Genomic DNA, 17,204 nt, shown 5'->3' with positions numbered 1-17,204 from the left:
GTGATGAGAAGTTTAGTGAAAAGTTTAGGTGATTCCTAAATAGATTAGGTTGTAATCCTATGAAATTGGTGTTTGTTATTCTCCTGAAATTATATTGAAATTCTATTATTGTTATTATGGAGACGAAATGTAAATCACATTGCACTAAATGGCTGAACCAAGATACATAGTATTGCAAGATTTGCTTCCTTTCTCTTCTCTGCATACTGTTGCTATAAAACAAAACAGAAGTCTCATGAATTTTTTGTTTTTAAGTCACCACAAGAAATTCATTATAAGTTATTTTAATGCATCACCTAAAATTTGGTCATAGATTCAACCCCTTTCTCTAGGCCAATCAAAACCTTCATACACCTATGGATGTTTTTTCGCATTCATACAATAGAAGTGCCCATTAATTTATACATCTAGACTAGAAAATAAAATATAAATAAGGATTGATTTTGGTCCCTAAGGTTTAGGTCAAAAATTTTATTCGTCCTCAACTTTTTTTCGCATTCAAATTTGTCCTTAAGGTTCAACTTAGTTTTAAAACCATCCTTCGGACAACTATACTATCAATATCATTATCTCCATCAAAGAGAAGAAAAAACTCAGAGAGAAAGAAAGAAGTAGAAACTCATGCGTGCTGCTCTTAGACCCTACCTTCAAGAAATGGATCTTCTTTTGTTCAGTTATGTTAATAGCAACTGTGTTTATAAAATACTCACCAGTGCTTCGCTGGTGTCTCTCGCCCTTGGTGGTGGTTGTGTTCCTTCCATCCCTGCCCTTCGTCGTCCAGACTCTTGTAGAACATGGAAGATCTAACAGAGAAATCCTAATTCCCTAATATCCTTCCCTTTTTTCTCTTCATCACAAAATCTAATTTCCGAACATAGATTGTTGTTTCACATTCTTGGTTCTTTGATTTTGGTGAAAAATTGGAGGAAGAACAAAATATTTGTTATTCTTGTTATTGTCTAATTTTTTTTGTTAATGTTTGTTTTGACAATGATGATAATAATTTTTTTGTTTCATGTTAATGATGGTTGTTTTGGTGATGAATTGCTATTTTGGTTTTGATTTATTTGAGGTTGTTATTAAAGGTTGGATTTTCTTATTGGATTCATAAACAGGTGGTGATGAAGTGGTAGTGGGTGGGGTAGTGGTGGTGGTGAGAAGAGAGAATCAATGATGATGGCGGTGAGAAAAGAGAGGGAATATTTTTGTCATTTAAAAATTTAATCTATCAAAAAGGACGATTTTAAAACTACGTTGAACTTTCGGGACGATTTTGTATACAAAAAAAAATATTAAAGACGAAAAAAATTTTTGACCCAAAATTATATTTAACCCAATAAATAAAAAATAAAAATTCTTTAGACTCAAAACTTATTTGTTTGATCCAAATTCCACACCAAATATTTTAGAATTTTTTTCCATCACTTTCACACTCTAGTAATCACTACTACATAATTGACTTTTACTGACATTTAAAAAATGTTACCAAATCATATTAAAATATTACCTATGTATATTAGTAACATTTTAACAAATGTTAAATATACCCTATGTTACTAAAGAGTTTTATTAACATTTTTCTAAAGATTTAATAACATTTAGTAAAAATGTTACAAAAACTATTCTATAGTAATATTTTGAGAAATGTTACAATAGATATTTCTTGGTAACACTTAGAAAAATGTTACAATAGATAGTTTTTGTAACATTTAAAAAATTTTACCGTAGATATTTTTTGTAACACTTAAAAAATATTACAATAGATATTTTATGTAACATTTAGAAAAATGTTACCATAGATATTTTTTGTAACACTTAGAAAAATGTTACCCTAGATATTTTTTATAACACTTAAAAAATATTACAAAAAGTCTTTCTAATAACATTTTAAAAAATATTACAATAGATATTCTATAGCAATAATCTAATAAATGTTACAAAAGATTTTCTTTACTAATAACAAAAAATATTACAATAGATCTTTAGTAACATTTAAATACACAAAATATTGAATTAATTTTTTTTCAATTACATATTCTACACCCACTTTAGAAATTAAACTAAAGATATTTAAACATTAAAATTGGTATAAGAAGTCAATTTTCCAATTTCTTCAATATACTTAGATGATTAATAACCTGCCTTGAGAGTCCATCAAAACTTGAGTAACTTCCATCTCTCTGTCATTCTCGAGAAATACACCACGCTGAAACACATAAATGTCCGAAAATGGCAAATGAGTATTATATTTGGATAACCATTAGTGTCGATCTCTATTATTTGTGCAATTTGAGGAAGAAAGAAAGGAAGCATTGGCAGGAAGAAATAATAACCTGCATTAGGTCCATGCTTGCAGTAGTTTTGAATAACTTGTCAAAGAAAGACCCCTCAACTAGAATACAACAAAATCAACAGAAAACAAATGAGAAAGAACAGTAGATCAATGCACCAATAATCCTATAACTAGGCAACTACTGTGAACAAAGTAAGCTTACCAAGCTTCATACATTTACATTCTAACCAATATTCAGATTCTTTGGTTCCATTATCCAATTTTGCGAAAAGAAATTCGCAAAGAACAGAAGGAAAAAGGAATAATCATACCAGGAGATATGTCCACTTACCCTTTTTTTATTTTCCTGTTGCAACCTCTCTTCTTCGGTCTGATAAAATCAGAAGCAGCAAAAATGAACAAGATTGTAGTATAGAATCCCTTTTTTTAACTTAATGGCACATAATTCAGCTCAAATAATTTTTTTTTTGAAAAAAAAAAGTGAACCTTAGAGGTGAGTGGATAAAGGAAAAGGACGGCAAGAACAGGGCTTGGAACCATTTGAAGAAGGTCATCGTCTAAGCCATAAACATCACAAGATTCAGCTTCGTCTGGTGGAAGCCCAAGACCCCATAGGAACTGAAATTCACGCAATTAACTCCAACTTTTTCCTCTTTTGAAGAAGAAACACACACACACACACACACACACACACAGAGAGAGAGAGAGAGAGAGAGAGAGAGAGAGAGAGAGAGAGAGAGAGAGAGAGACAAATTAGCTGAGGTAACCTGATTGATCAGGTCAGGATTAGCTTCAAGAGGAAGCCACCTCTTGGCAGAGGGTCTTTCGTCCAAGGTAGCCATTTCTTGTTTTCCTCTCTTGTAACGGCTCTAATTCTATGTCAAGAACTATACGTGAAAGAACAAAAATAATTTTATATCTCTAAACAATAGACTTCTATAAGAATATGTAACTTGCTCAACAATTATGAATCATTTTCAAATATATTTCATGCCACCAGGCTAAAGCAATTTACAGTTATATCATGCATGATACTAGTTCAGAAACAGACTTGTCCAAGAGTTATAAGAAGGAGTCTTCCGGTGGGAGGTCCAGGCCGGCTGTCGCCTAGAGTACGAGATGAGAATGTACTGCTATATATCAGTTTCCATCTTCCTTGCAATTTATCGAGGTCAGCCGAGAGATTAACTAGTCCTTCGACAGCTTCGAGTTCCTTAGCCGCAACATTCGCCTTTCTCAAATCATCCTCATTTGCAGCAAGACCTCTATTCAGCTCAGAAATAACACTCTGCATAATAATTCCGCAAGTATTAAAAGCCAAATCCTAGAACAAACATAAACTAAACAAAAAGCAGCAGTGAACATGATAATAACCATAACTCCAGTATTTTACAAAAGGGAACAAATCAAGATTCTTACAATTCAATAAAATAATTATTAGTAAAGGGGATTGAGAGGAGTATGAAATTACCTAGAAGGAAGAAAATCATAGAGTTGACATATCTCTATGACTAAAATCAAGATTATCTTGAGACTCTTCTCTCATTGGTTGATTATCTAAGATGCATGTATCAATTGTTGTCCCAGGTATATCATCCCTAATCCAATTAACATCATCTTCAACACTTGTAGATTGATAAAACATAGAACTTGTTATTTGAGGACCATCCTTAAACTTTTCCTTGTCATCATTATCTAAGTCGCCGTATATATCAAACATATTCCTTGGAATGGTGTTGGTAACAACATGCCAAGTATCACTTGGATCTTCTGTGTAATAAACTTGTCTCACTTGAGTTGCAAACACGAATGGATCATTTTCATAAATTGGCTTTCTAAAGTTTACCAGTGTTAACCCAAAGTTGTCTTTTTTACTTTGAAACCAATCGCACTTAAATAGCACATATTTAGAATGCCCATGATAATCTAACTCAAGTATATCTTTTATAACTCCATAATAAGTGACATTTTCTACTTCTGGATCCTCATCTTTCTCATTTCTAAACTTGACAGTGGATGAAATAACCATAACTCCAGTATTTTGTGTTTTTCTCTCACAATCTTCAGTCACAAACTTATAACCATTTATCACATAAGCAGAAAATATTCTTGCAGCAACATTTGGCCCTCTAGACAACCACTTCAACTTTTTACTAACAGATGAATTCCGAGTAAAATCTTCAAACCATTCAGTAAAAGTAAGACAATGGTCTTTTGTCTTGTCCCATTTATCTCCAAGGCTAGTATGAGCATCACTAAAAACAATCTCCTCATGTTGTCTACATAATGGTGAAAAGTATCAAATATAAGTATGATAATATTAAAAAATAAAGAGGCATATATGATTACTTACTTGATATATGGAGCGGTGATATTATATTTGAACAATACATAATGATGAGATTGCTCCCACATAACAGGATCCAGACTTATCATCACCCCATTCCCTATTGGACCGTCAAGATTCTTTGTTAGGTTATTGAATTTTGTTCGGACATTGTCATTCAAGTATCTTGAACAAAATGTCAAACATTCGTCTGCTAAATACCTTTCTACAATAGATCCCTCAGGACGACTTTTATTACGGACATAATTCTTCAATTTGAGTAGGAACCTATAGATATTAGTAATAAAGTTTTAGAGAAGATAAATATATTGAACATATATCATTAATATCACCACATAAATATAGGAATTGTTATAGGTTTCAAAATAAATCACCTCTCAATTGGGTACATCCAACGGTATTGGACAAGTCCACCAAGTCTTGCTTCATATGCTAGATGCATAGACAAATGGATCATTAGCACAAAAAATGATGGTGGAAATATTCTTTCTAATTCACAAAGAATTTGTGCAATTTCGACATCTAATTGTTCAAACACATCAACTCTAATAACTTTAGAGCATAAAGTCTTGAAGTATGAACTGAACTTGAGTAGAACTCTCACAACTTCTTTTGGTAAGGCTCTTCGAATTGCTATTTTAAGCAAGTCTTGCATCAATATATGGTAGTCGTGACTCTTAAGAGCAAGAAGTTTGTGATGTTCCAGTTGAACACACCTAGAAATATTGGAGCCATACCCTTCAGGAAGCTTCACATTTTTCAAAACACACAACAAAAGTCACTTTTTTCCTTTGAAGACATTGTGAAACATGCTGGTGGCAAAAATGTCTTATTTAGTCTTATATTTTTTGGGTGAAGTTCATGCCGTATCTCTATTCTACCAAGTCAAGCCTTGCTTTGAGATGATCTTTTGATTTTCCTTCTAAATTCAATAATGTTCCAACAATATTTTCACAAATATTCTTTTCAATGTGCATTACATCCAAGTTGTGATGAAGCAAATTAGTACTCCAATATGGTAACTCGAAAAAGATGCTTTTCTTAGTCCAGGGATCATCATCATTTCTTCTCCTCTTTATAGTCTTTCCAAACAAATTCTCCCTATTGCCTATTTTTTCTAATATATCAGGCCCTAATAGTGGTACAGGTGCTGTTCTTAGCTCTTTTGTATCGTCGAAACTCTTCTTGTCCTTTCGCCACCAATGCTTTGATGCTAAAAATCTTCGATGTCCCATGTAACAGGTTTTTTTTACTATGTTTCAAGAATCTAGAGCATGTGTCATAATTACAAATAAGACATGCCAATTTTCCACTTGTATGCCAACCAGATAACATAGAGTAACCAGGCAAATTGCTTATAGTCCAAAGTAAGGCAGCATGTACACGAAATAACTTTCCACTAGAAGCATCATATGTCTCAAAGCCATTCTCCCATAACTCTTTTAACTCATCGATTAAAGGTTGTAAATATATATCAATATTTCTATTAGGAGAAGAAGGACCAGGAATAAGCAAAGACAACATCATAAAATGTTGTTTCATGCAATCCCATGGAGGCAAGTTATATATCGTCAGGACCACCGGCCGAATACTGTATCTACTACTCATTGTTTTATATGGGTTAAAACCATCACTTGCTAAACCCATCCTGACATTTCGAGGCTCCAATGCAAAATTTGAATGTAACGAATCGAAAGTTTTCCAAGCTGGTGAGTCTGTCGGATGCCTTAGTTTTCCATTATTTTTACAACCTTTATTGTGCCACGTCATCAGATCGGCGGTTTTTGAAGATATGAATAGTTTCTTGATCCCCGGTTTCAAAGGAAAATACCTCAAAATCTTTGCTGGAATTGGTCGAGAAGTTACCTTGCAAGAAACTTTTCTTTTAGCACTTTGGACCTTTTTCATTTTATACCTAGAAGCACCACACTTTGGACAAGTAGTGTATTCCTTAAACTTCTTCTAGTATAAGATACAGTCATTTGGACAAGCATCAATTTTTTTATAACTGAAATCTAAGTCCTTGATGATGTACTTACACTCTTTATATGTTGATGGTAAACACGAGCCTTCGGGAAGTAATTCATTGAGTAGTTGTAGTAACATATTAAATGACACGTTGCTCCAACCATGAAGGTTCTTTATGTGGATCAAACGAACAATAGTTGATAACTTTGTAAAATCTTTACATCCCGGATATAATTCTTGATGAGCATCATGGATCAACTTGTAAAACTTCTTAGTTTCTTCATCAGGCTCTTCTTCATTTTCATCCTCATCCAATGCGTCATCGAATTGACTCGTTTCAAATTGCCTCGACATTATGAAGGTCTCTTCCAACAATTTATCCAAGTTATCTTGTATTTCAGATCCATCCTTCTCAGCAGATTTTGAAGACCCTCATTCTCCATGAAATATCCACTTATTATATCCCTTATCAAACCCATCACAAACTAAATGCTCGTAAACATCCTCTCGATTTCCCCAAGAACAATTATTGTAATTCTTACACTTGAAAATTAAAATTTAAAAGATAAAAAAACAATTTTTGCACCCTAACTGCAAAACATATAAAAGAATTATATGATCTAAGAATGAATAATAGCCTTTGCTTAAATTTTCAGCATGTAGTCTGATGAGCGGATAATTTATACGCTTTTTGGCATTGTTTTTAGGTAGTTTTTAGTAAGTTCAAGCTACTTTTAGGGATGTTTTCATTAGATTTTATGTTAAATTCACATTTCTGGACTTTACTATGAGTTTGTGTGTTTTTCTGTAATTTCAGGTAATTTATGGCTGAAATTGAGGGACTTGAGCAAAACTCTGAAAAATGCTGACAAAAGGACTGCTGATGCTGTTGGAATCTGACCTCCCTGCACTCGAAATGGATTTTCTGGAGCTACAGAACTCCAAATGGCGCGCTCTCAATGGCGTTGGAAAGTAGACATCCAGAGCTTTCCAGCAATATATAATACTCCATACTTTATTCGGAAATTGACGACGTAAATTGGCGTTGAACGCTAAGTACATGCTGCTGTCTGGAGTTAAACGCCAGAAACACGTCATGATCCGGAGTTGAATGCCCAAAACACGTTATAACTTGGAGTTCAACTCCAAGAAAAGCCTCATCTCGTGGATAGATCAAGTTCAGCCCAAGCATACACCAAGTGGGCCCCGGAAGTGGATTTATGCATCAATTACTTACTCATGTAAACCCTAGTAGCTAGTTTAGTATAAATAAGACTTTTTACTAATGTATTAGTCGTCTTTTGACCACGTTTCATCTTTGGTCTCAGTTTTGTTTTATTCTTCATCTTAGGAGGCCATTGATCACGTTTTAGGGGGCTGGCCATTCGGCCATGCCTAAACCTTTCACTTATGTATTTTCAACGGTGGAGTTTCTGCACACCATAGATTAAGGGTGTGGAGCTCTGCTGTACCTCAAGTTTCAATACAATTATTATTACTTTCTATTCAATTCTCTTTTATTCTTATTCCAAGATATACGTTGCACAACACTTTGATGAATGTGATGATCCGTGACACTCATCATCATTCTCACCTATGAACGTGTGTGACTGACAACCACTTCCGTTCTACCTTAAGCCGGGCGCATATCTCTTAGATTCCCCAACAGAATCTTCTTTGTATAAGCTAGATAGATGGCGGCATTCATGGGGATCCGGAAAGTCTAACCTTGTCTGTGGTATTCCGAGTAGGATTCCGATATTGAATGACTGTGACGAGCTTTAAACTCCTGAAGGCTGGGCGTTAGTGATAGACGCAAAAGGATCAATGGATTCTATTCCAACCTGATTGAGAACCGACAGATGATTAGCCGTGCTGTGACAGAGCATTTGGACCATTTTCATTGAGAGGATGGGATGTAGCCATCAACAAGGGTGATGCCTCCAGACGATTAGCCGTGCAGTGACAGCGCATAGGACCATTTTCCTGAGAGGATTAAAAGTAGTCATTGATGATGGTGATGCCCTACATACAACTTGCCATGGAAAGGAGTAAGAAGGATTGGATGAAAGCAATAAGAAAGTAGAGATTCGAAAGGATTTCAGCATCTCCACACGCCTATCTGAAATTCCCACTATTGATTTACATAAGTATTTCTATCCTTTTTTATTTTCTATTTATTATTAATTATTCGAAAATCCATAAACCAATTTAATCTGCCTAACTGAGATTTACAAGGTGACCATAGCTTGCTTCATACCAACAATCTCTGTGGGATCGACCCTTACTCACGTAAGGTATTACTTGGATGACCCAGTACACTTGCTGGTTAAGTTGAACGGAGTTGTGTCCACACATAGTTGAAAAAGCAATGAATTTTACAAAATACAATAACAAAGGAATCACAATTTCGTCCACCAAGTTTTTGGCGCCGTTGCCGGGGATTGTTTAAGTATGGACAACTGACGGTTCATCTTGTTGCTCAGATTAGGTAATTTTCTTTTCAAAAATCTTTTTCAAAATTTTTCTTTTCTTTTTCGTTTTTCCTAACTTTATTTTCGAAAAAAAAAATAATAATAATCCAAAAAAATCATAAAATCATAAAAAATCAAAAATATTTTGTGTTTCTTGTTTGAGTCTTGAGTCAATTTTTTAAGTTTGGTGTCAATTGCATGCTTTAAAAAAAATTTTCTTGCATTTTTCGAAAATTCCATGCATTCATAGTGTTCTATATGATCTTCAAGTTGTTCTTGACAAGTCTTCTTGTTTGATCTTGATATTTTCTTGTTTTGTGTTATTTGTTGTTTTTCATGTGCATTTTTCATTTGTTAGAATCCATGCATTCAAGATTTCTAAGTTTGGTGTCTTGCATGTTTTCTTTGCATCAAAAATTTTTCAAAATTATGTTCTTGATGCTCATCATGATCTTCAAAGTGTTCTTGGTGTTCATCTTGACATTCATGGTGTTCTTGCATGCATAATGTGTTTTGATCCAAAATTTTTAAGTTTTGGGTCATGTTTGTGTTTTTCTCTCTCATAATTAAAAATTCAAAAATCAAAAATATATCTTTTCCTTTTTTCTCTCCAAATTTTCGAAATTTTGAGTTGACTTGGTCAAAAATTTTTAAAATTAGTTGTTTCTCACAAGTCAAGTCAAATTTTCAAAAATTTAAAAATCCTATCTTTTCAAAATCTTTTTTAAAAATCATATCTTTTCCAATTTTTCCTCTTTTTCGAAAATTTCAAAAATCTTTTTTCAAAATATTTTCAAAATCTTTTTCTTATCTTTATATCAAATTTTCGAAAATTAGCTAACAATTAATGTGATTGATTCAAAAATTTGAAGTTTGTTACTTGCTTGTTAAGAAAGGTTCAATCTTTAAGTTCTAGAATCTTATCTTTTAGTTTCTTGTTAGTAATTAATTTTAATTTTAAAATTAAATCTTTTTCAAACATATCTTATCTTATCTTTTATATCTTATCTTTTTAAAAATTTTATCTTTTTCAAAATTTGATTTTAAAATATCTTATCTAACTTCTTATCTTCTTATCTTTTTAAAATTTGATTTTAAAATCTTTTTCAACTAACTAATTAACTTTTTGTTTGTTTCTTATCTTTTTCAAAACCACCTAACTACTCTTTCCTCTCTAATTTTCGAAAATATCTCACCCCTTTTTCAAAAATTCTTTTTAATTAACTAATTGTTTCATGTTTTAATTTTAATTACATTTTATCTCTAATTTTCGAAAATCACTAACCCTTTTTTTAAAAAAAATTATTTTCGAATTTTCTATCTCTTCTCTCTTATTCTATTTAATTATTTATTTACTAACACTTCTCTTCATTCTTCTCCCCTTTCTTCTTCTACTAACACAAGGGAATCTCTATACTGTGACATAGAGGATTCCTCTTCTTTTCTTATTTTCTTCTCTTTCATATGAGCAGGAACAGGGAAAAAGGCACTCTTGTTAAAATTGATCCTGAACCTGAAAGGACTCTGAAAAGGAAACTAAGAGAAACTAAATTACAACAATCTAAAGGTAACCTTTCAGAAATTTTCAAACAAGAGAAGGAGATGGCAGCCGAAAATAATAATAATGCAAGGAGAATGCTTGGTGACTTCACAAAGCCAACGTCCAAATTTGATGGAAGAAGCATCTCCATTCCTACCATTGGAGCCAACAACTTTGAGCTGAAACCTCAGCTAGTTGCCTTAATGCAATAAAACTGCAAATTCTATGGACTTCCATCTGAAGATCCTTATCAGTTTTTAACTAAGTTCTTGCAGATCTGTGAGACTGTAAAGACGAATGGAGTTGATCCTGAAGTCTACAGACTCATGCTTTTCCCCTTTGCTATAAGAGACAGAGCTAGAATATGGTTGGATTCACAACCTAAGGATAGCCTGGACTCCTGGGATAAGCTGGTCACTGCCTTCTTGGATAAATTCTTTCCTCCTCAAAAGCTGAGCAAGCTGAGAGTGGATGTTCAAACCTTCAAACAAAAAGATGGTGAATCCCTCTATGAAGCTTGGGAAAGATACAAGCAGCTGACCAAAAGATGTCCATCTGACATGTTTGCAGAATGGACCATATTAGATATATTCTATTATGGTCTGTCTGAATTTTCGAAAATGTCATTGGACCATTCTGCAGGTGGATCTATTCACCTAAAGAAAACGCCTGAAGAGGCTCAAGAACTCATTGACATGGTTGCAAACAACCAATTCATGTACACTTCTGAGAGGAATTCCGTGAATAATGGGATACCTCAGAAGAAAGGAGTTCTTGAAATTGATGCTCTGAATGCCATATTGGCTCAGAACAAAGTGTTGACTCAACAGGTCAACATGATCTCTCAAAATCTAAATGAATGGCAACATGCATCCAACAGTACTAAAGAGGCAGCTTCTGAAGAAGCTTATGATCCTAAGAACCCTGCCATGGCAGAGGTTAATTACATGGGTGAACCTTATGGAAACACCTATAACTCATCATGGAGAAATCATCCAAATTTCTCATGGAAGGATCAACAAAAGCCTCAACAAGGCTTTAACAATGGTGGACGCAATAGGCTGAGCAATGGCAAGCCTTTTCCATCATCTTCTCAGCAACAGACAGAGAATTCTGAACAAAACACCTCTAATTTAGCCAATCTAGTCTCTGATCTATCAAAGGCCACTTTCAGTTTCATGAGTGAAACAAGATCCTCCATCAGAAATCTGGAGGCACAAGTGGGCCAGCTGAGTAAGAAAGTCATTGAAACTCCTCCCAGTATTCTCCCAAGCAATACGAAGAGAATCCAAAAGGAGAGTGCAAGGTCATTGATATAATCAATATGGCCGAATGCACAAGGGTGGAGGAGGACGAAAATCCTAGTGAGGAAGACCTCCTGGGACGTCCCTCAAGCAAGAAGGAGTTTCCTATTAAGGATCCAAAGAAATCTGAGGCTCATATAGAGACCATAAAGATTCTATTAAATCTCCTTCTGCCATTCATGAGCTCTGAAGACTATTCTTCCTCTGAAGAGGATGAAGATGTGACTGGAGAGCAAGTTGCTCAATATTTAGGAGCTATCATGAAGCTGAATGCCAAGTTCTTTGGTAATGAGACTTGGGAAAGTAAACCTCCCTTGCTCATTAGTGAACTGGATACCTGGATTCAGCAAATTTTACCTCAAAAGAAACAAGATCCTGGAAAGTTTTTGATACCTTGTACCATAGGCACCATGACCTTTGCAAAAGCTCTGTGTGATCTGGGGTCAGGGATAAATCTTATGCCACTCTCTGTAATGGAGAAGCTGGGGATCATTGAGGTACAACCTGCCTTGTTCTCATTACAATTGGCAGACAAGTCATTGAGACAAGCTTATAGAATAGTGGAGGACGTATTAGTAAAGGTTGAAGGCCTTTACATCCCTGCTGATTTCATAATCTTAGACACTAGGAAGGAAGAGGATGAATGCATCATCCTTGGAAGACCTTTCCTAGCCACAGCAGGAGCTGTGATAGATGTCAACAGAGGTGAATTAGTCCTTCAATTAAATGGGAACTACCTTGTGTTTAAGGCACATGGCCATCCCTCTGTGACAAAAGAGAGTAAGCATGAAGAGCTTCTCTCAGTTCAGAGTCAAGAAGAGCCCCCACAGTCAAACTCTAAGTTTGGTGTTGGGAGGCCACAACCAAACTCTAAGTTTGGTGTTAAGACCCCATATCCAAACTCTAAGTTTGGTGTTGGGACTATACAACATTGACCTGATCACCTTGTGGCTCCATGAGAGCCACTGTCAAGCTATTGACATTAAAGAAGCGCTTGTTGGGAGGCAACCCAATTTTATTTATCTAATTTTTATTTTATTTTATTTTATTTTAATTTTATGTTTTATTAGGTACATGATCATGTGGAGTCACGAAAAAAATATAAAAATTAAAAACAGAATCAAAAACAGCAGAAGAAAAATCACACCCTGGAGGAAGCACAGGCTGGCGTTCAACGCTAGTAAGAAGCATCTGGCTGGCGTTCAACGCCAGAACAGAGCATGAATCTGGCACTGAACGCCAGAAACAAGCAACATTCTGGCGCTGAACGCCAGGAATGTGCCTAGAAGAAAAGCTGGCGCTGAACGCCAGTAACAAGCATGAAACTGGCGTTTAACGCCAGAAACATGCTTTACATGGGCGTTGAACGCCCAGAACGTGCACCACTCGGTGTTTAAATGCCAGAATGGTGTGCAAAGGCATTTTACATGCCTATTTGGTGCAGGGACGGAATTCCTCGACACCTCAGGATCTGTGGACCCCACAGGATCCCCACTTACTATATTCCCACCTTACCTCCTAATCCTATTTTACTCTTCCCCATGTCACACTTCCCAAAAACCCTTCACCAATCACCTCAATCTCTCTTCCCACTCACTTATTCACCACTCACATCCATCCACTCTTCCCCAAAAACTCCACCTACCTTCAAAATTTAAAAACATTTTCCCACCCAATCCCACCCTACATGGCCGAACCTATCCTCTCCCCTCTCCCTATATATACCCTTCCATTCCACTTCATTTTCACACAACACTACCCCCTCTACTATACCTTGGCCGAATTCATCTCCCCTCACTCTCCTCCATTTTCTTCTTCTTCTTCTTCTTCTCTTCTTTCTTCTCTTGCTCGAGGGCGAGCAATATTTTAAGTTTGGTGTGGTAAAAGCATAAGCTTTTTGTTTTTCCATTACCATCAATGGCACCTAAGGCCGGAGAATCCTCTAGAAAAGGAAAAGGGAAGACAAAAGCTTCCACCTCCGAGTCATGGGAGATGGAAAGATTCATCTCCAAGAGCCATCAAGACCACTTCTATGATGGTGTGGCAAAGAAGAAGGTGATCCCTGAGGTCCCTTTCAAGCTCAAGAAAAATGAGTATCCGGAGATCCGACATGAAATCCGAAGAAGAGGTTGGGAAGTCCTAACCAACCCCATGCAACAAGTCGGAATCTTAATGGTTCAAGAGTTCTATGCCAATGCATGGATCACTAGGAACCATGATCAAAGTATGAACCCAAGTCCAAAGAATTATCTCACAATGGTTCGGGGGAAATACTTAGATTTTAGTCTGGAGAATGTGAGATTGGCGTTCCACTTGCCCATGATGCAAGAAGATGTACGCCCCTACACTAGAAGTGTCAACTTTAATCAAAGGTTGGACCAAGTCCTTACGGACATATGTGTGGAAGGAGCTCAATGGAAGAGAGACTCCAAAGGCAAGCCAGTTCAACTAAGAAGATTGGACCTCAAGCCTGTGGCTAGAGGATGGTTGGAGTTCATTCAACGCTCCATCATTCCCACTAGCAACCGATCTGAAGTTACTGTGGATCGGGCCATCATGATTCATAGCATCATGATTGGAGAGGAAGTAGAAGTTCATGAGGTCATCTCCAATGAAATCTACAAAATAGCCGAAAAGCCCTCCACCATGGCAAGGCTAGCTTTTCCTCACCTTATTTGCCATCTATGTTACTCAGCTGGAGTTATCATAGAAGGAGACATCCTCATTGAAGAGGATAAGCCCATCACCAAGAAGAGGATGGAGCAAGCAAGAGAGACCCTTCACGGTTCTCAAGAGATGCATGAGGAAGCTCATCATCAAGAAATCCCTGAGATGCCTCAAGGGATGCACTTTCCTCCCAACAACTATTGGGAATAACTCAATACTTCCTTAGAAGATTTGAGCCACAATGTGGAACAATTAAGGGTGGAACATCATGAGCACTCCATCATTCTCCAAGAAATAAGAGAAGATCAAAGAGCAATGAGGGAGGAGCAATAAAGGCAAGGAAGGGACATAGAAGAGCTTAAGGACATTGTTGGTCCTTCAAGAAGAAGACGCCACTAAGGTGGATTCATTCCTTGTTCTTATTTCTTTCTGTTTTTTGGTTCCCATGTTATGTTTATCTATGCTTTGTGTCTCTACTTCATGATCATTAGTATGTAGTAACCATGTCTTAAAGCTATGAATAAAATCCATTAATCCTTCACCTTTCTTAATTGAAATATGCTTTAATTCAAAAGAACAAGAAGTACATGAATTTTGAATTTATCCTTGAAATTAGTTTAATTATATTGATGTGGTGACAATACTTTTTGTTTTCTGAATGAATGCTTGAACAGTGCATATGTCTTTTGATCTTGTTGTTTATGAATGTTAAAATTGTTGGCTCTTGAAAGAATGATGAACAAGGAGAAATGTTATTGATGATCTGAAAAATCATGAAATTGATTCTTGAAGTAAGAAAAAGCAGTGAAAAAGAAAGCATGCGAAAAAAAATATGGCGAAAAAAAATAGAAAGAGAAAGAAAAAGCAAGCAGAAAAAGCCAATAGCCCTTAAAACCAAAAGGCAAGGGTAAAAAGAATCCAAGGCTTTGAGCATCAATGGATAGGAGGGCCCAAGAAAATAAAATCCAGGCCTAAGCGGCTAAATCAAGCTGTCCCTAACCATGTGCTTGTGTCATGAAGGTCCAAGTGAAAAGCTTGAGACTGAGTGGTTAAAGTCGTGATCCAAAGCAAAAAGAGTGTGCTTAAGAGCTCTGGACACCTCTAACTGGGGACTTTAGCAAAGCTGAGTCACAATCTGAAAAGGTTCACCCAGTTATGTGTCTGTGGCATTTATGTATCCGGTGGTAATACTGGAAAACAAAATGCTTAGGGCCACGGCCAAGACTCATAAGTAGCTGTGTTCAAGAATCAACATGCTTAACTAGGAAAGTCAATAACACTATCCAAAATTCTAAGTTCCTAAAGAAGCCAATCATTCAGAACTTCAAAGGAAAAAGTGAGATGCCAAAACTGTTCAGAAGCAAAAAGCTACAAGTCCCGCTCATCTAATTATAATTAATATTCATTGATATTCTGGAATTTATAGTATATTCTCTTCTTTTTATCCTAATTGATTTTCAGTTTCTTGGGGACAAGCAACAATTTAAGTTTGGTGTTGTGATGAGCGGATAATTTATACGCTTTTTGGCATTGTTTTTAGGTAGTTTTTAGTAAGTTCAAGCTACTTTTAGGGATGTTTTCATTAGATTTTATGTTAAATTCACATTTCTGGACTTTACTATGAGTTTGTGTGTTTTTCTGTAATTTCAGGTAATTTCTGGCTGAAATTGAGGGACATGAGCAAAACTCTGAAAAAGGCTGACAAAAGGACTGCTGATGCTGTTGGAATCTGACCTCCCTGCACTCGAAATGGATTTTCTGGAGCTACAGAACTCCAAATGGCGCGCTCTCAACAGCGTTGGAAAGTAGACATCCAGAGCTTTCCAGAAAACCCAAATTAGCCCCTGACAATTACCTCGAAAGACAACGAGGCCCCTGACAAAAAAAAACCCCAACCCGGCACCTGACCAAAAAAAAAACCCAACCCGGCCCCTGACAATTATCTCGAAAGGACAACGAGGCCCCTGTGCCAAAAAAAATTCAATGTTATTTTTTTTGGCACAGGGGCTAATCAGTCCCAAAAAATTTATCAGGGGCCAGATTGGGTGTTTTTTTTTTCTTGGGGGCCTCGTTGTCCTTTCGAGATAATTGTCAGGGGCCGGATGGGGTATTCACTCATATATAATAGTCCATACTTTATTCGAAAATTGACGACGTAAATTGGCGTTGAACGCCAAGTACATGCTGCTGTCTGGAGTTAAACGCCAGAAACACGTCATGATCCGGAGTTAAACGGCCAAAACACGTTATAACTTGGAGTTCAACTCCAAGAAAAGCCTCAGCTCGTGGATAGATCAAGCTCAGCCCAAGCATACACCAAGTGGGCCCCGGAAGTGGATTTATGCATCAATTACTTACTCATGTAAACCCTAGTAGCTAGTTTAGTATAAATAAGACTTTTTACTAATGTATTAGTCGTCTTTTGACCACGTTTCATCTTTGGTCTCAGTTTTGTTTTATTCTTCATCTTAGGAGGCCATTGAGCACGTTTTAGGGGGCTGGCCATTCGGCCATGCCTGAACCTTTCACTTATGTATTTTCAACGGTAGAGTTTCTGCACACCATAGATTAAGGGTATGGAGCTCTGCTGTACCTCAAGTTTCAATACAAT

The 17,204-nt window shown here is 36.1% G+C and overlaps 1 protein-coding gene across 1 annotated transcript; it reads right to left on the bottom strand.

Annotated features, from left to right (window-relative positions):
* Positions 1 to 3,779: 3,779 nt before the first annotated feature.
* LOC130965827 (uncharacterized) lies at positions 3,780 to 6,962 on the bottom strand. Its single transcript, XM_057890585.1, has 6 exons — positions 6,676 to 6,962; positions 5,984 to 6,555; positions 5,522 to 5,892; positions 5,015 to 5,388; positions 4,647 to 4,907; positions 3,780 to 4,572 (listed from the first exon to the last, which is right to left on the bottom strand). Exons 1-6 carry the CDS (start codon positions 6,960 to 6,962, stop codon positions 3,780 to 3,782), a joined length of 2,658 nt encoding a protein of 885 aa, XP_057746568.1.
* Positions 6,963 to 17,204: the final 10,242 nt, after the last annotated feature.

The sequence above is a fragment of the Arachis stenosperma genome, chromosome 3 (genome assembly GCF_014773155.1).
Source record: "Arachis stenosperma cultivar V10309 chromosome 3, arast.V10309.gnm1.PFL2, whole genome shotgun sequence".
Lineage (NCBI taxonomy): Eukaryota > Viridiplantae > Streptophyta > Magnoliopsida > Fabales > Fabaceae > Arachis > Arachis stenosperma.
This window is presented reverse-complemented; position numbering and strand designations above follow the sequence as displayed.